The sequence below is a fragment of the Balaenoptera ricei genome, chromosome 5 (assembly GCF_028023285.1).
Source record: "Balaenoptera ricei isolate mBalRic1 chromosome 5, mBalRic1.hap2, whole genome shotgun sequence".
In the NCBI taxonomy this organism is placed as follows: Eukaryota; Metazoa; Chordata; class Mammalia; order Artiodactyla; family Balaenopteridae; genus Balaenoptera; species Balaenoptera ricei.
Genome location: NC_082643.1, coordinates 43,864,435 through 43,891,326, shown reverse-complemented (window position 1 = coordinate 43,891,326; position 26,892 = coordinate 43,864,435). Strand labels below are relative to the sequence as shown.

Genomic DNA, 26,892 nt, shown 5'->3' with positions numbered 1-26,892 from the left:
AATCACGCGAAGGCTAGTAGATAATTGGTCAATTGTTTGCACCTGGGAAGGGAACTGCCAAACTTTTTGGAGTTCCAACCACGCCTTCTTCAGCTGGTCTCCCACGCCTCTTTCAGTGAGCATGCGCAGTGGGAGACCTGGCTTTGTATCCTCACCCCAAAGGTGGGAAATGGAACGCGGAACTCCGGGGAATTTGAGAGGTGACGGGGCTGTACCTCGACCGGCTGCACGTCCATGGTTTTTCGCCGCCGGCTCCCAGCCACCATCTCCTCGTCCTCCTCCTCCTTCTCCTCATCGCCGGGCTTAAGCTCGGCCGCGGTGGGGGCGGCAGAAACGCTCTCCAAGCTAGGACGGTTCCTTTTGCGGACCGACACCCGCCGGCGGATGCGGGAACAACCTTCATCCATGGCAGGGGCTGGGGGCGCTGCCCGAACGTCGTTCCGCGTGACCCAGCCGCCAAACCCCAGTGAAGGGGTGAGCGCAGCAACAGCGGGAGGGTAGCAACAGGCGGAAACTGCGCTCGCCTCTCCATCCACCTTTGAGAAGGATCACAAACCAATAGTTGGGGCCTTGGGGCCGGAAGCGGAGGCACAGACGCAGGAGCCCGCCCTCTCTTCGTCCAATCGTAAGTGTCCCAGCTTGCGGCGCGGCAAGAGGGAGAGGAGGAGAACGGGAAGGTACTGCGCAGGTGCATAGAAATCCCCACCTGCTCTTTCCTTGGATTCCCAGCGTTCGCCTTCGGAACCTTTGAACCGAGTACTTGGGCCAACAGGGGAAGCATACCGGAAGTGACTTGCAGACGATTTGGAAAAAGGAAAGGAAGAGGAGGAGCAACGAACCATGGCAGCTCTGGTAGCCCTTTGCAGTGGGCTAGGAAGGAGAACGTTAACGCACTTCGTAACGGCTGCTGTCTGCCTCACAGATTCTGGGACACATGCAGGTAAAGTCTCCATATCCTAGGCTCCTTTATAGCATTGCAGCCGTTTGGCTTAGCCCTAATTAGGTCGGTGGAGTCGTCACTGTTAGCTAAAGGACTCCGGTGTCTAGGCAGTTTTCTCCAAGGTAAATGGGAATCTGTAATGGCCCGTGACTAGTATTTTAAAGCTGAAGAGGGCGTGAAATATCGCCCAGTACTTTTTTTTTTAAATGTACGAGGGGAGTTATGGGGTGATTCTTAAAAAGAGGCACGGACTTGCCCAAGATCTTCGGGTAGACTTGGTAAGGAAGGAGCATTTTCAGTCACCTAGCAGCAATTTCCAGATGTCTGAGGGCCCAGATCTGGGCGAAATTGTGACATGGGCCCTGGAATCTATCATTTCTGCACTTTTATCTACTTTGTGCTTCTCTGTAAAGAATCTTTTCATTTTCCCTTTGGTATGACAATGCCTTTCAGTTTGCATTAAAATCTGTCTCTACTCATGGAGAGAAGGGAATATAAATTTCCGGAACAGATGGGAGGTTGTATGGGTGGGGATATATATGCCCTTTTCCCAAAGCCCCAGAAAGCACATTTATCCTAAGTCTAACTCTGCCTCAAATCTGAAGACTTTTAATCTTCATTTAACCTTGTTAGTATAATGAATATAAAACCTTTCTTTTCTGTTATGTCCCTTAATTCATCTCGCCTCCACAGAAGCAGAACCTTTCCTTAGCTGCTCAGCTAACAAAAATAATTAGTTCGTTGCTGTTTCTGTTTAATTTCAGTGCTGTGGAGAAGAAGTTGTTCACAATATAAACAGGTAACCAGCAATGAGGACCTGGTAAGAATTTTTTTCTTACTTTTAATAAGGCATTTGCAAATACGACCAAGTTCTTATGTCTTTGCTATCTGAATAGAGTGCAGCTGAAGAACAAAAAACAATTAAGATGATAATCATTAGTCTGAGTTGGAAAATTATAATTGAGTAGTTACTTAAGTGAACTTTGAAGTAAGAGAATCCCTATATTCCTAGCAGGAAGCGTGGCTTCTGTAACACCATATTTTGCTTCCTAGATATGTGCTTTGGGAATTTAAGAAGGTAGTTTTGGTGCATGCAGTAATTGCAGAAAACCTAACAAAGGGATTGTACAAAGTTTACATATACCTTGGCTCTCTTCCTCATTTCAAATTCAATTCTGTCTTCCTCCTATTCATCACTTTGGCTGGGTGGCGGCTGCTTTAATAAATGTGGGATCAAAATTAAAGTCTTATACCAGGACATTACGTACAGTCTCTTCTAAACTGTAGATGTATTTTTATGGGTTTCAAGTACTATCACTGGACTTGGGCAGTATAGGTTTTCTTGCTACATGCAAAGATAATTTGACACTAATCAGACCACATAAAGCACTTTGCACAGTGTAGAGAAGGAACACAGTCATTACAGGTAATGAATGTAAACTGGATTAAGAACATTTGAGGAGTTGGAAAAAAACAGAAGAACCCCTCTAGTCCCTCTGAGCGTCCATCTCGGTCATCTAATTCACACCATAGTCAAGAGAGTAAAGGAAATTACTAGAGCTCCTCTTTAGGTCATTAAACCCACTAAGACTAATGAAAGCTATGGGCTCTCCCAGAAAAAGGCACACAGTCCCATTTATTTGAAATTTTGCATACAACTACAGCGGTTCAGGGACTTCATAGCCATTTCTACATTAAGAATCTGTATACTGGAGACACCTAAACTGATTTTAGGAGGGAGGCCTTGTGATAGAAGCATTAGAGGCAGTAGCGAAAAAAGAAAAACGAATAAGGCTGACACAAACTTACAAAACAGTCTGGGGCCATAAAATTGTAGTCAAAGAACCTGATAGTATTACACTAAGCCTTGTCTTTTAAAATTTTATTTATTATTTTTGGATGCGTTGGCTTTTTTGTTGTTGTTGCGCACAGGCTTTCTCTAGTTGCTGCAAGCGGGGTCTACTCTTTGTTGCGGTGTGCGGGCTTCTCATCGCGGTGGCTTCTCTTGTTGCAGAGCACGGGCTCTAGGCACGTGGGCTTCAGTAGTTGTGGCACACGGGCTCAGTAGTTGTGGCTCGCAGGCTCTAGAGTGCAGGCTCAGTAGTTGTGGCGCACAGGCTTAGTTGCTCTGCGGCACGTGGGATCTTTCCTGGACCAGGGCTCGAACCCGTGTCCCCTGCATTGGCAGGCGGATTCTTAACCACTGCGCCACCAGGGAAGTCCTGCATTGTCTTTTTACAAGAAAAATAGTGATAAAACATCTAGAGAAATATGGGGATGGATTTAGGGATTATAATTTAAGAATTGCATATGGTATCTGTTGTGCTTAAGTTTTTCTTGATTTAAATCTGAGAATTTTTAGTCATCTACAGTCTGGACAAAGCATTTGAGGAGAGAATCATTTATCGAAGATTTGAATTTTTTTTCCCCCTCCCATAAGTCCTTTTTTCTCCAGAGATTGTATTTTATCCCAGAATCCTCCTCCATGACTTAATTCCTCCTTAGCCAAACTTAAACAAGACATCTGCACAAAATATGTTTGAGTACACTGAAACCTTTAAAATGGTGAATCTTTTTCTGAAATACTCGATTTTTCCTTTACAAGCCTAGCTGTTGTATTCTCTTTCACAGTAAGAAAGGTACAACTAATCCCTTGGAGAGATTTAAACGTGGTAACCTAAGATGTTAAGTTTTTTCGATTCAAAGTTAACACAAACTATATTATCATATTTTTTTTTTCCTTTATCCTAGCCTGTTCCAATGGAAAATCCTTATAAGGAGCCTCTGAAAAAATGTATCTTGTGTGGAAAACGTGTAGATTATAAGAATGTACAGGTGAGCTCTGGTTTTACTTCACTATGATACTTGATTTTGGGATTTTGGCTCCTTTATTAATACAATAGAGAAGCAAGTCAGTTTTTATAACAGGCTTTGTGTAGGGTGACTGTTTTAGCTACTTCATAATTTCAGATCTCGTTATACTTCTACGTATCGATACAAGGCATCTCTGTTTTATTCAAATAAGGGCCCCTTGGCTGTCCCTCATTTACTCTTAATTCAGCTTAGCATTCCTCTTTTTTCTTTGCCCAAAATGTCTTTACAGTAGCTCGCTGTGGCAGTGATTCTCAGTTGGTGGAGTTCAGTAGTTTGGGAAAAGCTCCTCTGGTGAAGTTGATCTCTGTACCTCACCACCAATATCGCTATTTCAAATGTAATTTTATCTGTTGTCGAGCACTCAGCAAATTAAAAGTGGCAAATTTAGGGGAGAGAATGGTGCTGGAGCTAAGTATACTGACAGTAGTATAAAGTGATAGCTGCCTTGGTGGGAGAAAACCCAAGGAATTTTAAAATGCAATGTATTAGGATTATGCATAGTGCCTAGAATGATGCCTGGTACATATAAAGTGCTAAAGAATTTAAATTAATAAAACATAAATAACAGCAAACGGCCTGATGTACCTGTGCATCTTGAAGACCTCATTGCAGTCTGATATTATGTGACAGCCTATCATGATAGATGAAATGTTTTGTACCTTGTTATAAAAGCAACAGTATTTGAGAAAAGTTATCTGTGGAAAAGTCAAGAAAACAGCTTTAGCACTGAAAGAATATGCTCATTAATGTGTTGTATAGACTTTTTTGACACACTGGATAAGAGATTTCAACTTTAGTGATTACTTTAGTTATTTAAACAGATGACCTATTAATAGAATGAACATAATTGTGTTTTTATTCATATTTTTGAAGTTTGTCTGAAATGTATTAATAAACCTTTACATAACTTGAAGGTGTGGAATAAGGTTTTTTTTTTAAATTTACCATTCAAGATGGAATAACAAGTGTATTAATGTAAATTTTTTTCCTTTTCAAATATAACTCAAAACAGCTTTTATCCCAGTTTATTTCTCCATTTACTGGATGCATTTATGGAAGGCACATAACAGGTATTTTGTTTTCTATATATTATAGCAACTTAAATGTAGTTAAGACTTATATAAAGCTACTTCTGTTATTTAAGGAAACTGGCAGATTTTCAAATCTACAAATTACTATGCTACAAGTTACTATGACACCAGATACTATGGGTAGTTTGAGAAAGCCTCTTCTTAGGCCAAAGACATGCAATTATTTTGCATGTCTTCTTATACTCAGTTAACTATAGGCTGACAACATGTAGAAAACTTGGGCTTAAGAAAATTGCTTTGCTGTTTGGGAGTATACTATAATCATCCCCAGGCTATTATTTAAACCAGGGGCCTATTGCCTATAGGCCAAATCGGATCTGCCACTTGTTTTTGTAAATAGCTTAGTTTCCATAGTGTCTGAGCTACAAGCAGAATTGAGTAATGATGCCAGAGACTGTATGGCCCACAAAGCCTAAGATAGTTACTATCTGGCTCTTTACAGGTTTTCTAGTCCTTCCATGACATAGACAGTTGTTATGCATTTTGATTACTGGCATTTTTTTTACAAATAAGAAAGCAATTTCTTTTATAGGTCTTTGTGGGAAGAAACAAAAAGAAATCACAAAAGCAATTAAGAGAGCTCAAATAATGGGTAAGAGCATCTGAAAAACTGAATTATGCTAACCAAAATTTTGCTCATTATCTTTTGTGAAGAACTTTCATTATCTCTTTACAGGGTTTATGCCAGTTACATACAAGGATCCTGCATATCTCAAAGACCCTAAAGTTTGTAACATCAAATACAGGGAGTAAATTCTATAAAGTTATCATCAATAAATTTATTTTACAGTTGTGTGGTGGTAATACTGGCTCAAACTGTAAGATTTAATAACCTTTGAGTAGAGAACTGATAGGCTAAATCTTATCAAACTATAAAGTATTATGTTTTTAATTCTTAATAATTTGAAATTATATGAGGAAAAAGTGTTTCAGGAGTGAAGTTTCCTCTCCATATCAGAATGTTCATTAAGTAAATCAGATTATTTAAAATGTTAATACTTGTTACATTTTACATACATATGAATTTAAAAAAGGTACTGTGGGATTTTCACTTATATCTGGCCCCCAAATAGCTCATACAGCATACCACTGATAATGAGATGTTAAACATGGAAGGGATGACTTGTATTGGAATTTTACTTTAGGCCCAGATTCTGTGTTGTAAATTGTATTGTAAGGATATGGGTGCGGGAAAGTGGAATGCTTATATAATGTACAAATCCCACATGACAGGGTGTGGATTTGAAATTGCTAAGGAAGATCTTCTAACAAGTAAATAATTATGCCTGGCTAGGACTATGGGTCTTCCCTCTGTAGAGATGTTACGTGGGGATGAACAGTGGTGCTGTCACAGGACCTAACGTTTACTCCTGGGCTAGTCTATCATGAACTGGTAGTGTCCGTAAATAAACCGATCCATAGGCAATCTGTTGTATCATCTCCTCTTACTCCAGTGATACAAACTGATCGCCAAAAGATGGAGAATAACTGAGAAAAAATGTCCTACAAGGATTCTTTTCCTCCTTTTCATTGTTGAGTACCCTGAAAGTTGGGACATCAAACTTAATTATTTTAAAATTAGGGTTCAGACTGAACCCCATTTCCTCTCCTGCCCTGTGCTTCTTATGTAACTAGTAAAGCAATCCCAACAGCAACTCATTATTTGCACAAATCATCCCTGGTATTATGTGGGCTTCATAAACACCCCATGGTAACTAATGCATGTTAACACATAGATAAAAGATGATAGTTTTTGACACTAGCTATGAATTTGCTCTATCATTTAGGAGATAAGTGATGGAAGAGCAGTGGTCAACATGTGGGTTCAGCATTTCACCCAGTGAGTAAAGCATGAAGGCTTCATGTGATGTGTATGCTTCATGGGAAATTCTGTATGGAAAGGGCAAACAGAAATAACAAACGGTAAAAGCTCTCTTAATCATCCTCCACTTAACCAACTCCCTGGATTAAACAGGGGCTTTACATCCTCCTTAAAAATCGCATGGAAGCCCATGACTCTTAACCTGTTGAGTTCTACATTACCAAGAGTCAGCTATTTTGTTCCCAGACCTTATCAGTTATATTTTTGTAGTGATGAATACGAGCATTATAAAGAAAGTTACAGTTGCAGTGAAAACCAAGTAAATGCTCTGAGAAGACTTGATAAAGATAACTAGCTTTTTTAAAAAAATAGTTGTCAAATTAGGTGTGGTTAGGACAAATAAGATTGGGAATGGAAAATGAAAAAACCTAGTAGCATTTTATACTTAGATTGCTTTGCAAATTTCTTTAAAGAAACTAAAATTGGGAATTATATAGGGTAAGTAATGGGTTTGATTTACATAGGAACTCCAATACATTCGTAAAAAAGTTCCTGGCCCTACAACAGTTTGACAAATGAATGTACACTTCTGCTTTATGTTAAAGTGAAATCTCTGATAGACGCCTTATTTATGTATCATTTGAGTCCCACTTAACTGGCCTTTTCACCTAACTGACCAACTGCTGATCCCAAACATATTGCATTACCAGGCTTTGTTCTGTACTCAGATTCTGAACTGACTCAATTTAAAGTGCTTCATAAAATAAATGGACTAGAACTTACCTATGTGTTACTGCAAAGAGCTGAACATAGTAAAAACAATAGGCATGTTTGGCTTTACCCTTCATCTGATGAAAAATCTCCTTTCGGCCTAAAAGAATCAAAAGGTAGGAGACTCTGGATATTCACCAGAACCCTTCATTTTCTCAATCTCTTCATCTGTTTCTGGGCTGCTCACTGTGGATGCTTTTTCTTGGTTACTGCTATCAGTATCTGTTTTATATGGTTTGTTCTGTATCTCTAACAACCGTGACTTCTTGAATTGCCATCCACCATCTGCACCTGAAGCCTTACGCTTAATCATTTGCAGCGCACTACCAGCTGGACTAGCTTCAGGAATGTCAGTATATTCCACCATTAGGGTCAGGTTGTCTACCACATTGAGATGGTGGTTGGTATTACAACTACTTTTAGAAATATGTCCATTTTTCAAGGAGATAACACACGAATGAAGAAATTCACAATTGGGAAAAAAGGTCTGTAAAGCTTGACAAAGAAAAATGTTCTCCTGAGGGTCTTTCTGGACATTCTTCTCTCCTAAAGAAACAAACAAATATTTCAACATACAGTATTTATACTACAAAGCTTTTATAGTTATCTATTTGTTAGTAAAGTCAGAGACTTTAAAGACTCATATCAAATTATCTAAATTAAATGATAATCCCAAATTTATATGCCACAATATCCTCAGAGAAAATTAAAGTTGTTACATTTTTTAACATCAAGGTAGTATAGCTATAGTAGTGCCATGTTCTTTGTTCAGTGGGATTTAAGAGTATTAATGGAGGTTATTTTTAATCCTAAGGTGAACAAATTGATCAGTTAGTGCAACCAGCTCATCCGTAATTCCAATCAGTGAGAATTTTTCTTCAAAGCACAGAAAGCAGTGATATGTGAACTTTTTACTTACGTGTTGCTTGAATCTGTGCTTGCTTTCTTTTTTGAATTTCTCGTTTTAATCTGTTTACATCCTTTAGTAGTTTCTCTACTGCTCTCTCACTATGTTCTACTTTACTGCATATACTCTGGAAAATAAAGTAATTTAAGAGCATAGATAAAGTTCCAAATTGTATACTACAATCTAGGTTCACAAATAATAATAAAATCCTTCATGGTATATAACATCAAATATTTTCCTTTATAAAAATTTTATTTTATTTTGCTCTTTTCTGGAGGAACTCACCAACAAGCATTTGTATGGTGCTTCACAGGTTACAAAATGCTTTCCAGATATATTAACTTCCTATTTATACAAAGTTTTCTCATTCAAGTTATTTCCTAGATAATACACAGAAATAAAAAACAAAAATATTTAACTGCTTCAAAACAAAAAATACTGTACTATTTTGAGATGCATACTTATTGCAAACATTTAAGAAACTGCCAATGACAAAGTGACTTTCACTATTATAAAAAAACTAAAGAAAACTACTGAAGATTTTAATTCCTGTAAAACTACTTTTGAAAAGCAGAATGGCCTTATGTGTCATCAGTTTTTAAGTACTAATAACCTTTGACTCAGTGATTTCATTTTGGGAATATATCTTGAATCAGTAACAAAAATTTATATAAGATGATGTTTCTTAGAATAGTGTCAAATCAAAAGTAACTAATTTCCAATTATAATGTAATGGGTTGTTAGAGCCAGTTTTAGTGGATACTTCATGGCACGTCTGCCCAGCCTATTTCTCATGAACTTGTTCATCCTGCCATAAGAGTTCACCAGTAACCCTTTCACCAACTTTCACCCTAGCTGACCCAAGCAGAGATAATTACAATAGCCAAATGGCAAATCCTACTCTCTTGAATAGAAGAGATTAAATGCAGAAGCTATAGGTTAGCTCTTTGGTCAGCCAGTGGGTGAATAAACAGCAAGATCTGTAGATACTATGAAGGAAACCAACAGGCAGACACAAAGGGAGAGAGTTAGTTTTTTTGTTTGTTTTTTGGCCACTCCATGCGGCTTGTGGGATCTCAGTTCCCTGACCGAGGATTGAACCCTGGCCATGGCAGTGAAAGCGCCGAATCCTAACCACTAGACTCCCAGGGAAGAAAGTTCTGATGGCATTCAAGCTCCTGGTTCCAATTCCTTCCTAGAGCTCAGTGGCCTTCTGCCCACAGTTCCTCTCACGTACCTCTACATTCCCTAATTTAGCCCAAGTTGGTACTTTTTTCTTTAAGTTAATTTATTTATTTTTGGCTGCGCTGGGTCTTCATTACTGTGTGCAGGCTTTCTCTAGTTGCGGCAAGCAGGGGCTACTCTTCGTTGCGGTGTGCGAGCTTCTCATTGCGGTTGCTTCTCTTGTTGCGGAGCACGGGCTGTAGGCGCGCAGGCTTCAGTAGTTGTGACACGCAGGCTAACTAGTTGTGGCTCATGGGCTCTAGAGCGCAGGCTCAGTAGTTGTGGTACACGGGCTTATTTGGTCTGCGGCATGTGGGATCTTCCTGGACCAGGACTCGAACCCGTGTCCCCTGCACTGGCAGTCAGATTCTTAACCACTGTGCCACCAGGAAAGTCCCCAAGTTGGTACTTTTCACATTAGAGTTCTAATTCTAATATACTGCTCTAAGAAATATACTGCTATTAAAAAGAACTAAAATATGGAAAATGTTTAATGGTACATCAAATAAAAATCATGACACAAATTTCTATGTCCCCATCACTGTCAACAATGTAAAAGCACGTATACATTAGGGGGAAACTGGAGAAAATCGCAAAGTGCAAAGAGTTAAGTTACAATGGTAGGATTCTGGATGTTTTCCTATTTTCTAAAATTCCTGTATTATCATATTAAAAAACAATGTGCAATATTATCAGTGTGTAAAATGCATTAATCCCATTTCTCTTAGTGTGCTATATTGGTGAGTATGGTGGCCATGGAATACACTACTCAGATCTCCATTTGCAGGAAGCAGAGTTGACTGACAGTTCCAGGTGCCATCTTTTTGGGTCCACTACTGTGCTTGTGCTTAGGTCATGCTTCCCCTAGGTAGCTCTTAGCCACCGACTGAGCACAGTGGGGATATCAGTATAAGTCTATTCCTGTAGGATGCCTTTGCTCAAAGACTCTCCATCAGCCTGGCTGAAATTTTTCAGGCCTTGCAGTCTAAAGCTCTTCCTACCCAATCATTCTCCTTTCCCTGTCTCCTTCCTCAGGTGTCAAACTTACATTGCCAAGTCTCCCTGCCACTCTTGCTCCCTCCCCTCAAGGGACCTGAATGGACACAATGAGGTAGAACTTAGTACTGTGGTAGACTTTTTTGTTCCCAAATATTTGCTCCCTTTTTTATCCTGTAAAAGGGTTATGTATCCCTGCCTATTGCCATGACATCCTCTGGCCAATGAAATGTGAGTGGAAGTGACGGGCCGGCTCTGAGCAGAAGTTCTAAGAGCTGTTGTGAATTTCCACCAGCTTTCTTGCTCTTTTCCCTTTGTCATGAGAAGAGCATGTCCCACAGATGGGCTGGATCCTAGAATGAACATGACATTTAGAACAGGAGCAGAGCTGCAGCCAAGATACAATGTGAGTGAGACAAAACTTTTGTTGTTGTAGCCCACCAAGATGGAGGCCTTTGTTACTGAAGCTAAACTAATACAAAAATTTATGTCTAATCAACTGTCAGGTTATCCCTAAACATATATTCAGTGAGCAATGTGATATGAACTCTATAGCTGATCTTTAAATGTTTTTTTAACTTACCTTTAATTCCTCTTGTAAAGAAGCATACAGTTCATTTATCTTATGTACCTCCTTTAAAGATCCATCTTCTTTAAAAAATTCAGAGCTGTAAAATATTACCATTTCCTCAGGCAAATGTACAGAACTCATTTTAATGATACAATGAAAAATTTATTCGTAGTTGAGGAACAATAGATGATTCTTTTTACTGGCTTTGTAGGGACCGTAATTTTGTCAACCTACTTATTTACAGAATAAGTAAAACCAACCAGAAAACCTAGTTATCTATCTTCACCTCAGCAAACTTTTTAGCCTCCTAAGTACTATTTCCAGGACTCAAAAAAGAGGTTAAGTGAAAACAGATAAAGATTGAAGGGGGGGTGGGTTCTTTCTTGGCAATAGGATCAGTCAATTATTTTACTGAGTTTAAGTCATCATTGACTGAAAGAAGCAACGTTATTTTATATACCACGAAGAAAAAAGAAAATTCTAAGGCATGTTTTGTAAAAATCCCAATTTGAGATAAATGTAAAACTGTGTCTTAGTATCAATGAAATGTGGTATTCAATTTCTGTAAGACACTGTTAAGCACTGTGGGAACACAAAAATAAATAAAATCTAGTCCATTATTCTCATAAAGTTTACACTTAGTAAGTATCCTGTAGTACCAGTGTTGTTATTTCTGACATTAATTATTCCCTTATTGCCCACAAAAAAGTTATAGCTCAGCAGTCTACAGTGTTAAGTCTTGGCTAAAGCCTCATTTTTTGTCTTTATTTCATATCCAATCTAATTTCTTGCCTTTAATCTGAACTGCTGCCTTAGAAAATTATTATTTTGAGGCTAGCTCTTTATTCTTAGAATAAATATGTTAAAATATGTAGGCTATACAACAATGCCCCTCTCTTCTGTATTTTATAAATGGACAGGTGCTAGAAGGAAATACTGAGAAATTAAAAGTCTGGTTTACTTGAGTAATGTGGTCATTAGTTTTCCTTTCATTTTTATTCTCGTGTAATAAAAAAAATTAACTTCAAAAAATGAATAGGAGTTAAGTTTAGTGGGGAAGCAGTTGAGGGATCTCACCTGTGTGTTTTTACTGCTCGACTAAAACCAGTGGACAGACAGGAATCAGATACAGTTTTATAACCCAGTTGTTCAGACATGCCCAAATTGGCCACCACTAAAGGTATCCTATGAAAAAGTCTGAAGAAATAAAATTTTTAAAAAAAAATTTAAAATAAAGTGAAAGATTAGCATCTACTTATTAGTATATAGACTACCTTTCCCCTACAAGATTAAAAAAACAAAACCCCATTCCTTACTACTTATCCATGACAGAATTTACTGACTTGAGGCAAATAGCTTTTAAAATGTGTGAAATGTGCATAGTGTAAGATAACTGTGTGAAAAAATACTTTAATGGTTATTTTATCACCACATGTAAAAATAAAGGCAGTATTGTTGCGATTCATCCCATCTTCCGTGAATGATAAAACTACTCTTCCTTGGTACTCTTTTAACTTCATTCTCATACTCCATGAAAATGTTGTCTATATAACCTGCGGGGAGTCCTATTAACTCATTTTGGTGGATCATCAAGAACCACCCTGCTTCCTGGCAGAGGTTAGAGAAATGCTGCTCGGGTACGCAGGCTTCAGTTCTACATTATATTCCTTAGCAACCAACACCTAAAGCATGCATGTTTTTTCCACCTTATGGTAAATAAGAGCAAATCCTCAGTGCCAGAAACACAAGTCATCATTCCATACTGGGCTTCTAACTTCCTTATCTGACCTTCATTTTCCCATATAAAGAACCGATGGTAAGAAAGGCTAAAAAGGGTTATTGTGACAATCTAATGCAACAATATACGAAAATATTTGGTAAGCCATAAAAAGTACAATAAAAATATTGAGTACATTTTTCTGTTAGCTGAAAACAGCCAGTGACTGGCCAACATTTACCCTTTCTGAGGTTTATATAAGGCATGCTCCAGCCGATGAGTAGAGCAGCTTTCTGTTATTATACTCGGTGTTAATAACAGAAAAACAAGTTCCTGGCTTGAAAGATGCTGCTGTAAGTTTTTGTGAAGCAGTCTCTCTCTGAATGTCATGATCTGGTCTGAATGACGTCGGAATTTATACCAACCAACCACATCCTGAAAGAAAATATAGAAAAACATCAGGTGTATACCTTAATGGTTACAGTTATTATGTATCTTACTGTCATAATCAAGCAGTAAAACTGGCAACCTTAAAAATGGCTTTCTTGGGACTTCCCTGGTGGCGCAGTGGTTGGGAATCCGCCTGCCAATGCGGGGAACGGGTTCGAGCCCTGGTCTGGGAAGATCCCACATGCCGCGGAGCAGCTAAGCCCGTGCGCCACAACTACTGAGCCTGCACTCTAGAGCCTGGGAGCCACAACTACTGAGCCCACGTGCCACAAATACTGAAGCCCACGCACCTAGAGCCCATGCTCCTCAACAAGAGAAGCCACCGCAATGAGAAGCCCGCACACCCTAACAAAGAGTAGCCCCCGCTCGCCTCAACTAGAGAAAGCCCATGCGCAGCAACGAAGAGCCAAGGCAGCCAAAAATAAATTAATTAAAAAAAAAAATTTTTTTTAAATGGCTTTCTTAGTATTTACCAAGATTTGGGGCCTATATTAAAACGTACACTTAAGAATACACTTTACCTTTTATAAAGCATGCAAACTGACTTGCAGTTAAATTACTTTCCATTCAGTTACCAGGCTACAATTTTATTCAATATAGATTAAAGAAAATAAATTCTTAACTTCCTCTATTTTCTCTTACGGCATTTACTGTCTTAACATTTTAACCCTTAGTCAAAATTTAAATGAAGAAAACACCAATGAAAACTAGTTAACTTCCTGTATGGACACTTGGTTTGCTAAGTAAGTAAACTGAACCCAGTAGCTTTTAATTGAAATTTATATGGGAATGTTATCACCTACCCCCCAGAGTTGGTTCCAAGATTAAGATCATATTAAAGGGTTTTGTAAACTATAACATGCTAAACAAACGTGTTGTTAGTATTATTTATTTATCTTTGGCTGCATTGGGTCTTCGTTGCTACGCGTGGGCTTTCTCTAGTTGCGGCAAGTGGGGGCTACTCTTCGTTAGGGTGTGCGGGCTTCTCACTGCAGTGGCTTCTCTTGTTGCGGAGCACAGGCTCTAGGCACGCGGACTTCAGTAGTTGCAGCACACGGGCTCAGTAGTTGTGGTGCGCAGGCTCTAGAGCGCAGGCTCAGTAGTTGTGGCGCACGGGCTTAGCTGCCCCGTGGCATGTGGGATCTTCCCGGGCCAGGGCTCGAACCCGTGTCCCCTGCATTGGCAGGCAGATTCTTAACCACTGCGCCACCAGGGAGTCCCTCAAAAAGTTTTAAGAGGAAAAAAGAACCCAGAAAAAATGTATTTGGAAAAAAAAATCTATTTTGATCATTCAGCAAGTTTTAACTGAACACCAAGTGGGCTACAGAGGATCCAAATTAGGTGCTGTATAGGAAATCATCCCTGCACTAGGAAAAATAGCAACTTGTAGCTAAGTAAAAGAACAGCAATGGATTAAGTCCTAGAGTACGTGGTACTGGGAAGGGGTATGGTTAGAATGTAGAAGATGATGAGATCAGTGTAAATCAGAATAGTCAAGAGGATGAGAACAAGATGAAGATTTTTAATGACTAGCTTTGCTTTCAGGGAAACCCCTTTGAATTTCTGGAAAGAACAAGCCTTTCCTCACCTGCTTTACATAGGACATTGTGAAGACAAATGCTGCTTAAAAGTTCTGTCAAAGTATTACATGTTTTTATGAGCTGAAAATAATACATATAATACAAAAAAAAGAAAGGTAAATCAGGGAATACCTTTTTGACACTTGATAATATTTTCTTCAGCGCTTGCTCATTTACTTCACCAGAAGAATTATAAAAGCTGTAAAAGCCAAAATTAAAGGCATTTCAAATAAGCTAAAAATATGAATGATTTTATTAGCACTTTTAATTGTAGTTACTCCTAGCCCAACTACCCAACCAAAATCCATATACTTACTTGCCTGTTAGATGAAGTTCTAAATTAAATAGGAGAGAAAGTTCTCAAATTAACAGACTTAAAGTGGTAGAAATATGCGGTCCATAAGCAATGAAAAAGGAAAAGGAGTGGAGGAACTTTAAAGGATAAGTTTGCGTACCACATTTTTTTTTAACCTAAAACAAAACAAACTCTCCATTAAATACAGGTATTTGTAAGTTCACATAGCTAGTTCACAATTTACTCATTAAAACTTTTATGATACATACAAAAGAATGTAATGTGAGTAATGAAGCAGCACAATAACAAAAAGACAATTTATTCATTGCTAATTCCAAAAGCTATTCTTTTCTTTTATAAATTTATTTATTTTATGATTTTATTTATTTATTGTTTCTGGCTGCGTTGAGTCTTCATTGCTGCACGCGGTCTTTCTCTAGTTGCGGTGAGTGGGGGCTACTCTTTGTTGCAGTGCGCGGGCTTCTCATTGCGGTGGCTTTTCTTGTTGTGCAGCATGGGCTCTAGGTGCGTGGGCTTCAGTAGTTGTGGCTTGTGGGCTCTAGAGCGCAGGCTCAGTAGTTGTGGCTCATGGGCTTAGCTGCTCCACGGCATGTGGGATCTTCCCGGACCAGGGCTCGAACCCGTGTCCCCTGCACTGGCAGGCGGATTCTCAACCACTGCGCCACCAGGGAAGCCCTCCAAAAGCTATTATTAAATTAAGAGAAGTGCTTTAGGAGTTGGTTGTTTTTTGTTTTGGGGGGTTGGGGGGGGGTGGAGGATAGGTATTGGTTTAGTTTAGTGACCTCTGTTCTGTAGTTGGAATGTCAAAGATTTAGGGAGAATAGAAAAATAATTCTAAAAGATTCTAAAGCATTTACTTTCAGCTTTCTTTCCCCTCCAGGGATTGCAAATAATATTCTCCTCTTTTTAACATTCATCAAGATCAACAATATTCTTTTCTATGATGAAATATCTATTATGCAAAATCTTTGACAAATACTATTCATTGTAATAGGTTTTTACTGGTAATTCTAATCTACACACTGAAAAAGTTTAGTTACATAAAACTGGAGAAAACATATCCTAATAGGCAATATATTTTTTCCTTTTAACTTACAAAGTGTTCCACCTACCAAAGGGGGATAATTCAGCTCATCGAACAGATCCTTCCATCTTACCTATTTATTCCAACATGAAAAATCTAAATACAAGAGTTTATTCCTGTGTTTCTCTAGGATGGTCCATTCTTGAGCTCCTCAAACTGGGACATAATGCAATACACCAGGGTGTATAAAACAACAAGATAAAAGTGTACATCTTCTGTGCAAGCACTGATTTTTATGTAAAGCTTCTGGGAAGGGGGGCAGTTTTTTTTTTTTTTTTTGTAGAAATAGATATACTGTACAGTAGAATTCATGTTAAACTGTGCAATTTTTTTAAAGTGACTAAGTTTTAGGCTTCAATGGGCTGTCTTCCAGATTACCCCTAGATTTCTGAGATAAGGGAAACAGTGTATTTCAGTGGAAAACTTTGCAAACAATGTATCAGAGCAGGATTGACAAACTTTTTCTATAAACGGCTAGATAGTAAATATCTTAGGCTTTGCTGGACAGTCTCTGTTACATATTCCTCCATTGTTCTTTTTTTTTTTTTAACTCTTAAAAAATATATTAACTATTCATAGAGGTCCATATAAAAACAGGCCATGGGGCTGTACTCTGCCACCCTCTGTATCAGAAACATAAAACTGGTTATTAAAGCTTATCCAGCTCGGACTCCATGAAGTACGGTATCAGAAGACTTTGTTTTTAACATATTCCATCTACATCATTTAAAACAGTTGCCCCCAACCTTTGTGGCACCATGGATGGGTTTCGTGGAAGACAGTTTTTCCACGGATGGGGGTGGGGGGTGACGGTTCAGGTGGTAACGCGAGCGACGGGGAGCGGCGGATGAAGCTCTGTTCACTCACCCGCCGCTCACCGGTACCAGTCCAGGACCCAGGGGTTGGGGACCCCTGATTTAAAACAAGAAAGAAACAGCATAGTATTATGCTGTTGGATTAGAGCTCAAGAATCCGGATTCTTCTAGTTTTGCCCTACCACTAACCAATTCTTCCCCCCATCCCCTAATTTTGTAAAGCTAAAAGGCTGAGGGACTTCCCTAGTGGTGCAGTGGTTAAGAATCCACCTGCCAGTGCAGGGGACACAGGTTCGATCCCTGGTCCGGGAAGATCCCACATGCTGCGGAGCAGCTAAGCCCGTGCACCACAACTACTGAGCCTGCGCTCTAGAGCCCGCGAGCCACAGCTACTGAAGCCCGCGTGCCACAACTACTGAGCCCGCGTGCCACAACTACTGAGCCTGTGCACCACAACTACTGAAGCCCACACACCCTAGAGGCCGCTCACCACAACTACCAAGCCCGTGTGCCACAACTACTGAAGCCCGCGTGCCTAGAGCCTGTGCTCCAAAACAAGAGAAGCTGCCGCAGTGAGAAGCCCACGCACTACAATCAAGAGTAGACCCCACTCGCCACAACTAGAGAAAGCCCATGTGCAGCAACGAAGACCCAACGTAGCCAATAAATAAATAAATAAATAAATAAATAAATAAATAAATAAATAAAAGGCCTAGGTATGGGTTTCTCATCACTGGATCAGATGGCTTCCTCGGCTCTAAGACTCTATTAAGTTGGTCTAATTATTTAAGGTAGTTTCCAGAAGGTATTGAATCACCTTTTTTTTTTTACTTTCCCTCCTTAATCCATTGCTGGCCCAGAGTCCCTCAAGAAAGTACTTTTTATGAGTCTCCATCAAGAATCCCTCATTCAACAGATATTTTTTATACGCACTGTCTATTAGGCAATATGGGAGCTATGCCCCTTTCTGGTATAGCAGTTTAAGACCACACTAAGCCTTCTGTCACACCTACCAATGGTGTTTCTCACCTTAACACTATGTTCCATGGCAACTCTTACACAACCTTAGAAATGGTACATACAGTGTGACTGTAAGACAGTAATGCTGATTTTTCATGTATGGTTTATATAAATCATAAAGCTATTTCACCAAAACTACACCATGTTGTTTATGGTTACAGTTGTTTGCTTTATGAAACATCATTGATTTATGTACTTTTCTATGTAAATACCTCAATAAAAAGTTTTTAACAATATCATAGCCTATCAGGGCTAAGAGTAGTACTACTATCTGTAGGACTATGAGTACAAGTTTCCACCCTGGAAAAGTAATAGGAAGCGGGTTAGATAAAGAACCTAACCAGTTAATAGACAAAAGGTAACATTAAAAAATATAAGTGAAGAAACAGATGATAAAATAAACTGGAATAAAAAGAAAAAAGGGCTGCTGTTGATGTATGAGAATGTGTTGCTGAGTTTATAATATGCGATGAGGTGACTGGGTGGGAGAAGGAAAAGCAATCCTCAAGGTAAACTGGTACCTGGGAGAGGCAGTGAAGACCAGCTAAAGGAAGCAGATAAATACAGAGAAAGAACTATTAGGGTTGAAATGAACAGGTGAATTTTCAGGTACTTAAAAAAGGTCTTTTCATTTTAATCTGTACCACCAGGTATAACTAAGATACTTTGTTAGTTTCAAAAATTCACTTGCAGAGAATAATTTTCACAATGGATCATTCACTTGCTCTTACTACTCACCTAAAAAGCTGATAGCATGGAATGTATTTCTGAATGTCTGGAAAAAAAGAATTTTTAGTTATGATTACATTAAGTATCATTTGAATGACATATATTGAGCACTTCATGCCAGGATGTACTTTACCATTATCTCGTTTATTCCTCACAATAAACCTATGAGACAGATGTTATCACTCCTTCCACTTTAAAGATGAGGTAACAGGCAGAGAGATGAAGTGGCTCACCCAAGCCAGTGGTGGAGCCAAAATTCAAACCCAGAGCCTCACTCATAACTGATAGAATGCTATACTCCTTCTAAATAGGTTTAGTAATGGCCACACAAAAGATTAAGTCACAGTTGCTATAGTCACTGAGTTCTGAAATGGTTATGCTGTAATTTTACCCAACTGATAAAAAACAGCTGCTAAAGGAATTATCTTTTGTTATTCCAACTGGTTCTTTCATAAAGGATATGTCAGTGTTAATTGTAGACTAAAGAAAAAAAGTCCAACATCTCTGAAGAGGTGAGTTTTATTCTCCTGTCAATAAAAATAATACATCTAAAGACATCTAACTTCTGGTTGCTGCAGGTGCTGTGCAAACATTGAATTCTGTCACAAGACATCATTACAAATCATGAAAGTATCAAGATGAATATGATGTTTCCTCTATCATCCCGAACTTTCAGATCCCTCAAGATTCAGTAGGGAACAGTGAAAGGAGTGAGACATTCACATATGATCACACAGAAAGTCATCAAGACAATACAAATTCTTCTGGGCATCCCATCTTTATGTGTCCCTGTGTCAACAATCAAATTTTGTCAGACAGCATTTACAGGATCACTGTAGCAGTAATCACCTATTTCAGATAATTCCTGTGACTATGATGTTCTCTTCCTTGGGGAGATCCTACCCAGACTACTAGCAATTTCATTTGTCACCTAAATCAAAGACATCAGTTTGATGATGGAGAATTTGTGAATCTTCATCTAGGTGAGGAATCCCAACATCAAACTGCTGTTGAAGAATCTTTTCAAGTAAACATCTGAAGGATGCAGACATCTTTGCATCTTTGTACATGCAAAGGCCATCTTTAAGGAGAAAACTACATGAAGTCACCATTTCAATAACTTGATATGTATATAAAGTTATTGATATTATACTATTATATATATATACTATTATAAAAGTAATTCAGGCTATTAAAAAAATTGGAAAAGTGATAATCCTCTTCAGATATTTTTCTTCTAGCAAATATATGTTACCCTCAGATAAATCCCTCTGAACAGAAACAGTCTTTAACTGATAACCGGCCAAACATAATCTGGTGTAGATAAGGCACAGTATAATAAAATGATGAAAATCTCATTAACCAAAGCAACGTAGTAATTTGTAGATCTTGCCACCTGTTTTAAAGTAATCCAACATTTTAAAATAATTTAAGCAAATACTTAAGTGCAACTACAGCACTTGCCAGATACCTTGAAGCTTAGCACTGCTCCTAGCACAGTGGACTTGCTCGATAAATGGTTGCTTATTTAAACTCCTAAAATATGTCAGATACTTTGGGCAGCACACCAATTACAATTAGGGAAAAAAGACTTACTAAGGGCTTGCTTTTAAAGCTCATGTGTGAGCAGAAAGAAAAACATTAAGAAAATAAAATTACAAACAATATAAACGTGTAACACATGACAAAAGGCCAATTTCCTTAAGTTATGATATAGCATTACAAATCAATAAGAAAAAGCAAAATAGCCTAGCAGAAATATAGTCAAAGCATGGAACAGGCCTGTTCTTTTCAAATAAAAAGGTCTCCCCAAAAGTCAAACACATAAACACTTAACCTCATTTGTAATTTAAAAATGCAAATTAGAAAGGGGGAGGAGCAAGATGGGGCAGGGGATTAAAAGGTACAAACTACTATACATAAAATAAATAAGCTACAAGGATATATTGTACAGCACAGGGAATATAGTCAATATTTTATACCTTTAAATGAAGTATAATCTATAAAAATATTGAATCACTATGTTGTATACGTGAAACTAATATAATACTGTAAATCAACTATACTTCAAAAAAAAGAAATGCAAATTAAAATGGTTTTTTTTTTTTTTTCACTTATCAAGTTGGCAAAGATTAAAAGATGTGATAATACCTAATGGTGATAAGGGTAGGGGGACCCTGGCACTTTCACATATTGTAGAGGCGTCTAAGATGACATGACTCTTCCAAAAGGTAATGGCCTACCTCTAGGAATTCTGCTTTCAGATATACTCAAAGGCACAAAGATATATGCACCATAAAATGTGCACTGTTACATTGTTTTGTATTAATAAAAAAATAAGAAGTCATCCATAGCTGGTTAAGTACATTATGGTACATTCATACAATGGGAATACGAAGACATCAGAAAGAATGACAAACTATACACATTCATACTACTCTGCACTAATGATATCTTGGAGATATTTATCCATGTATATAGTATGATCCCACTTATGAATATAAAAATACACATATATTTATATGTGTGTATTATGTGTAGTATTAATGAGTGAAAAAACACTCATGAAACCAAGTCATTGCCACAGAGGTGACTTTAATGACTGAGTTTAAATTTATATGTTTACTTTATACATATATCCTAAATTTACATATATACTTCCATTTTTACCTTTTTAAAGTAGCAAACAAAAAGTACAGTATGAGTATAAACTGATATAATCTTTCTGGAAAGCAATTTGCTAATACAGATCAAGAACCTTAAAAATGTTCATACCCTTTGACATGGTAACACCATTTCCAGAAATCTACCTATAATAGGTGTAGAATATTTATGTACCAAGATGTTCCCTGTAGTATAATTTATGATAATGAAAAACTGGAAACAACTCTGATTATAATTTATTTATTTAAAGGACAGCTAAAATCACATACAGTCATAAGAGTAAGACCATAGAGAATAAAATGCAGTTATAAGAAATAATATTTAGAGGATTATTTACTATGAGAAAATGATGACACCAAATTTTTTATAAAGTATACCACCAATTTTGTTAAAAAAATATATATATATATGCTTAGGAAAAAAGTGCATATGTTAGAGAATCAGAAAACTCCCTATGTATTTTAAAGCTCCATTTCCCTTTTTTTCTGAAAGAACAGCTGCCACCAGCTGCAGTTGCTTCACCACCCACTTCTCAAACCCTCTGCAGTCTGGCTTTTTCCCCATTACACTTCCGAAATTATGTAAGGTTTCCAATTATTTAATGACTGAGTTTTTTCAGTTCTCATCTTCCAGCTTTTCTGCAGCATTTTACATTTCTGTTGAACCTGTTTTATCTTTTTTCTTGGTCTTGCTTATTGGTTCTTACTTCTGCTGGATCATCTTTCTGCCACTCACATATACACAGGAGCTATTTCATCCTTCTTTCCCCACAGTAGTCTTAATCTGCTTCCTATGTCTCATATTGTTTCTTGCTTTAGACTAGGGCATAGCCATAACTTTAACTGAGAAATGAGTGCAATATATTCCTTTAAAATTTGATTTTTGGGACTTCCCTGGTGCCGCAGTGGTTAAGAATCCGTCTGCCAATGCAGGGGACATGGGTTCGAGCCCTGGTCCGGGAAGATCCCACATGCCGCAGAGCAACTAAGCCTGAGAGCCACAACTACTGAAGCTGGTGCGCCTAGAGCCCATGCTCCACAACAAGAGAAGCCACCGCAATGAGAGGCCCATGCACACCAACGAAGAGTAGCCCCCACTGGCTGCAACTAGAGAAAGCCCACACCCAGCAACGATGACCCAATGCAGCCACGAAGACCCAATGCAGCCAAAAATAAATAAACAAATAAATAAATAAATAAATAAAATTAAAAATCTGATTTAAAAAATTCATACCTATTTCTGGTGCTTTTGTTTGTTTGTTTGTTTTAGTTTTTGGCCGCACCACACGGCATGTGGGATCCTTAGTTCCCCGACCAGGGATGGAACCCGCACCCCCTTAAGTGGAAGTGCAGAGTCTTAACCGCTGGACCACCAGGGAAGTCCTGATATCTACTGCTTAATAATTTAAAAAGTAATTTATACTGACCCCTTTCAGCATAAACTATCAAAAAAGAAGACACAGAAATAAGTGACTCACCAATTGTATAAATAACTTCAACATCATCCATTTGAGAATCAGTTATGCTGTTCTTCGCTTCACCTTTCACTTCCCCAAGGAGAAAACCTTCCTATGAGGATAAAAATAAGCAGTATATGGAATACACTGATAGAATTACCAATTTCAGTCACTTAACTAACCAGTATTTCCCAAGAATTTTACCACATGTACAAGCGTGTGTTACCAGCTGGAGCACACACAAAAGAAAGGCTAGGTGCATTCCAGTTTACCTGGGCAACATAACCAGGTTAAAAAACACGAGTAGAAGAGATTGTAAATACCACTGTGACTTTAGCACTCTTGGAAGTATAAAAGGCTTAAAGACAGAGATGAGAACACAATGTTCAAGGAACAAGGAGTAGAGCAGTTAGCCTGAGAATAGAAGCCTCCCATCTGTAAGGAAATCTTAGATAGCTATGAACAGCACCAATAATGGACCATCCTGAATAACTGGCCACGGAGTCTGGATTAATGGCACATGCTTCTGGGAGTCAGTGGAGGCTTCTGAGCTATGAAATGACACAGGATGGACTTTTAGATTAAGAATGTGCACAATATCAAAGACCTGTAATTCAATATTAGAGTCTGCTGTATAAAAGAGGAGCTGTGAGCCCTGGTTCTTTTTAAAATGCAGGCATTTTGCCACAATAGCGGTGATCTCTGAGTTCCAGAGGATTCAATTATTTCTCTTGGCACATTTAGAAACCCAATGAGCTTGACAATGAATTTTTTATCGTCTTTATAACTTCTTTAGTTAAAAATGGTGTTTTTTTTTTCATTAAAAGAAGAACACAAAAGCAATGTTTCCACAATGTGAGTCTTTGCTGGAATCAAAGGGGAACAATCCAGAACTCTACTCTCTAGCGTTCTACACAAACCCCTGGAAAAGAGACAATGCGAGTACAGCTCTCCATCAAACCGCCTTTTAAGGACTTCAGGAAAAAGATCAAAGGAAGAGTCCGCTCTAACACTATGGTACTTTGCAAGTGCTAATCCTTTAAGCTACAGAGGACTTATAGTCCCACTCTGGTTATGTTTACACTAAGGTATTCCAAAGTAATTTCTACAGCCACACACATTTTAAATCATCATACATCTGCTCTTTGCTAGGTGTTAATCTACAAGCGTATTTAAAATTGCATACATGAAAGACAGCAATCCCAACCTTATTAGGACTGCGCCAAAAAACTATTTTGGATAAGGCAAGCCTTTATTATAAAATGAAGGGCACAAAATTTAGCAGAAATCACTAGGTTTTGTTCAGTATGATATTCTCTAAACCGTATTAGCAAGTTACTAAGCACTTACTCTAGGACACTACTTCTCAGATTCAAAAGTTTTACAGTGTTTTTAAATTTCATACAAATGAAAGTTTTTAAAAATAGGTACTGTATTTTTTTAAAAAAACTACTTCACTACTTAACTTCATCTAGAGGCTCTGAACCTAGGCAAAAGTGTGAAATAAGCATTTAAATATCTAATATTTCAGGATAAATTTAAATGTTTAAATTACAACCGAAAGCATCCGACAAGGAACTAGCTCAGACCTTACAACTTAATAAATTTGATACCAATGCAAACAAAAGTCAGCTATCCAATATACGAAATTAATCTTCTTCATCTACTAAGATTCCCCCGCAAAATAGCCACTGGATGCATCACTTCTCATTCCTTTACAAGCCTTCCATTTCAACAAACGTGCACAGTAGCTGCTCTGCAGGGGAAAATTGAGTTGTCTGCGAAAACCACTGTGGGTAGTTAGGAGAAAGTTAACCGGCAACCTTCCCAGCGAGCGGTAGCGGGAGAGCGCGATGTGAACCTTCTATTCCTTCACAACCAAGCTGAACCAGAAAAGGGGGACTACTGAAAGAGAGAAATGCGGGCGTGCGGGACACTGCGGGCGGGGCGCGGAAATAAACACTGGTTGCGAGAGGGAGGGCTAACCCTGGAAAAGGCTCACCGCCCGGAGGCACCTCCGCGGCCGCCCGGGAGCGGGGGAAGGCAGCCCCGACTGCACAGAGCCGGCGCGGCGGCGTCGGGAGCCCGCAGGCGGGACCCGGGCAGCGACGGCCGGGACGGCGCCCGCGCGCACGCGCGCGGGTCCTTTTCCGAGGCGACGCCAGATCCCGCCCCGGTTCTCGGCTCACCGTGTCCGAGTCGGTGTTGAGGTGCTGGAAGGCGAGGGCGCCCAGCACAAAGCCAGAGAGCACCGCCGACGTGCTCTCGCCCTCCATGTTTCCGCCGCCGCCGCCGCCGCCCTGCTCGAGCGGACAGGGCTCGGGCGGGCCGCAACAGGCCGGGTCCTCGGCGGCGCGGCGGCGAGGAGGGGCCGAGCGAGGAGGCGGGATCTGCGCCGGCGCAGTGGCCGCGGCGCGCTCCCCCGAGGGGCGGGGGGGAAAGTCCCTGGGGCTCTCTGGTGAGGCGCTGGCGGCGAGGCGGCTCTGAGAAGAGCCCCTGGTCCGTCCCTCTCGGTGTTGGGCACCTCTGCCCAGCGCCAGGCCACGGACAGCGCTTTGGTGGCTACTGAGGGACCCTGGCATATGTGCAAAACTGTAATAAATGAACACTTCTGACAGAATAGAGGCATTGCCTAGTGGCATAATATCACAATGGAAGTGCCACGTTTGGGGTTTTCAGAGGGTCAGATGCTGCCCGTTACCCATTGAAACTTCTGGAATACTAACGACCGTTTCAGAGAATGTCTTTTCTGGATCTCTCCAGCGATGTACCGTCCCATGCAGTGGGGAGGAGGGGAACGGGTTTCTTTGAGAGTTTGCTTGCTTTTAGAAAATTAATGACTCAGTTCAAAGAATATACAGACTTTTTAACATTGTTCTGACAATTTAATGATAGGTATAAACGTACTGTGATGGATCATTTGATATAAACGTAAGGGGAGTAGGAAGACCAGGGCTTGCCAATTTTCCACACACTATATGTAAAGCTATGGTTTTTAAATGAAAGCCAGCAAAATATCAGACTGAATTGAATTGATATTGCATATTTCTGGGTTTTGTTGTGTGGCAGCCATATTGGACTAACACATTGAAGACGTGTAGAATTAAACATTATGTGTTTATTCCCTAAAATTGTTTCGTGCTGTCGTTTCAGCATAATCACTGTTAATATGAAGAGATTTTCACGTAATTTGTGTTTTATGGATAGTAATGATCTAAAGGATTAAAAAATAAAAAACGTTAGTCCAAGAGAGTGGAAGTAAACCCTCACATGTAAGGTCAAAAGATTTTTGACATGGTTGCCAAGACAATTCACTGGGGAAGGACAGGCTATTCAGCAAATGCAAAAGAATGAAGTTAGATCCTTAACTTATGCCATATATAACAATCAGCTCAAAATGGATAAAAGAGCTAAATGTAAGACCTAAAACGATAACATTCTTAGAAGAAAACATTGGGGAAAACTTCATGACACTGGATTTGGCAATGACTTCTTGCACGTGACACCAAAGGCAAAGACAAAGGAAAAAATAGACAAATTTTACTTCATCAAATTAAAAACTTTTGTCCATCACAGGACACTATCAAGAGAGTGAAAAGGCAACCTACAGAATGGGAGAAATATTTGCAAACCATATATCTGATAAGGAATTAATATCCAAAATATATATAAAGAGCTACAACTCAACAGAAAAAAAAAAAACCCAGTGTACCCTGATGCTTTTGTAAATATGTTCCTATAAAAGGGTTTCATCTTCAGGAAATTCATGGAAAAGACTCTGACAAGTACAGGTTTCTGGTAACTGACTGTACTGCTGAACTGAATGAATAAGCATTTTCAGAACTCTAATGAAAAACTGATGAGC

At 39.0% G+C, this 26,892-nt stretch overlaps 3 protein-coding genes and 1 pseudogene across 15 annotated transcripts in view; 2 read left to right on the top strand and 2 right to left on the bottom strand.

Annotated features, from left to right (window-relative positions):
- HELQ (helicase, POLQ like) overlaps positions 1-751 on the bottom strand; it is a 37,024-nt gene extending 36,273 nt beyond the window's left edge. For all 7 annotated transcript variants that reach the window (XR_009503265.1, XR_009503266.1, XM_059922713.1 and 4 more), the window contains exon 1: positions 216-751. Coding sequence is in view for 5 of the 7 variants with exons in the window: in XM_059922713.1 (XP_059778696.1) it covers positions 216-407 (192 nt within the window). In the remaining 2 variants the exon portion in view is untranslated. The remainder of the gene's footprint in view (positions 1-215) is intronic.
- On the top strand, positions 127-6,331 carry MRPS18C (mitochondrial ribosomal protein S18C). 5 transcript variants are annotated; one of them, XR_009503268.1, is made up of 6 exons: positions 127-625; positions 773-940; positions 1,705-1,760; positions 3,692-3,775; positions 4,827-5,497; positions 5,582-5,697. XR_009503268.1 is itself a non-coding variant. In XM_059922723.1 (6 exons), the coding sequence occupies exons 1-6, from the start codon at positions 841-843 to the stop codon at positions 5,656-5,658; spliced, it is 450 nt and encodes a 149-aa protein (XP_059778706.1). In that variant the 5' UTR covers positions 638-840; the 3' UTR covers positions 5,659-6,331. The 5 variants fall into 5 exon arrangements, 3 of the variants coding, with proteins under 3 accessions (XP_059778706.1, XP_059778707.1, XP_059778708.1); XR_009503267.1 differs by having other exon boundaries at positions 730-940; XM_059922723.1 differs by lacking the exon at positions 127-625 and having other exon boundaries at positions 638-940; positions 4,827-4,884; positions 5,423-5,497; positions 5,582-6,331.
- On the bottom strand, positions 4,828-25,391 carry ABRAXAS1 (abraxas 1, BRCA1 A complex subunit). 3 transcript variants are annotated; one of them, XM_059922719.1, is made up of 9 exons: positions 25,217-25,391; positions 23,049-23,139; positions 18,917-18,953; positions 15,076-15,142; positions 13,155-13,348; positions 12,274-12,393; positions 11,209-11,293; positions 8,418-8,532; positions 4,828-8,044 (listed from the first exon to the last, which is right to left on the bottom strand). In XM_059922719.1, exons 1-9 carry the CDS (start codon positions 25,301-25,303, stop codon positions 7,608-7,610), a joined length of 1,233 nt encoding a protein of 410 aa, XP_059778702.1. In that variant the 5' UTR covers positions 25,304-25,391; the 3' UTR covers positions 4,828-7,607. The 3 variants fall into 3 exon arrangements, with proteins under 3 accessions (XP_059778702.1, XP_059778703.1, XP_059778705.1); XM_059922720.1 differs by lacking the exons at positions 15,076-15,142; positions 18,917-18,953 and having other exon boundaries at positions 25,217-25,304; XM_059922722.1 differs by lacking the exons at positions 18,917-18,953; positions 25,217-25,391 and having other exon boundaries at positions 23,049-23,133.
- LOC132366718 (E3 ubiquitin-protein ligase RNF138-like) lies at positions 19,107-20,010 on the top strand (annotated as a pseudogene).
- Positions 25,392-26,892: the final 1,501 nt, after the last annotated feature.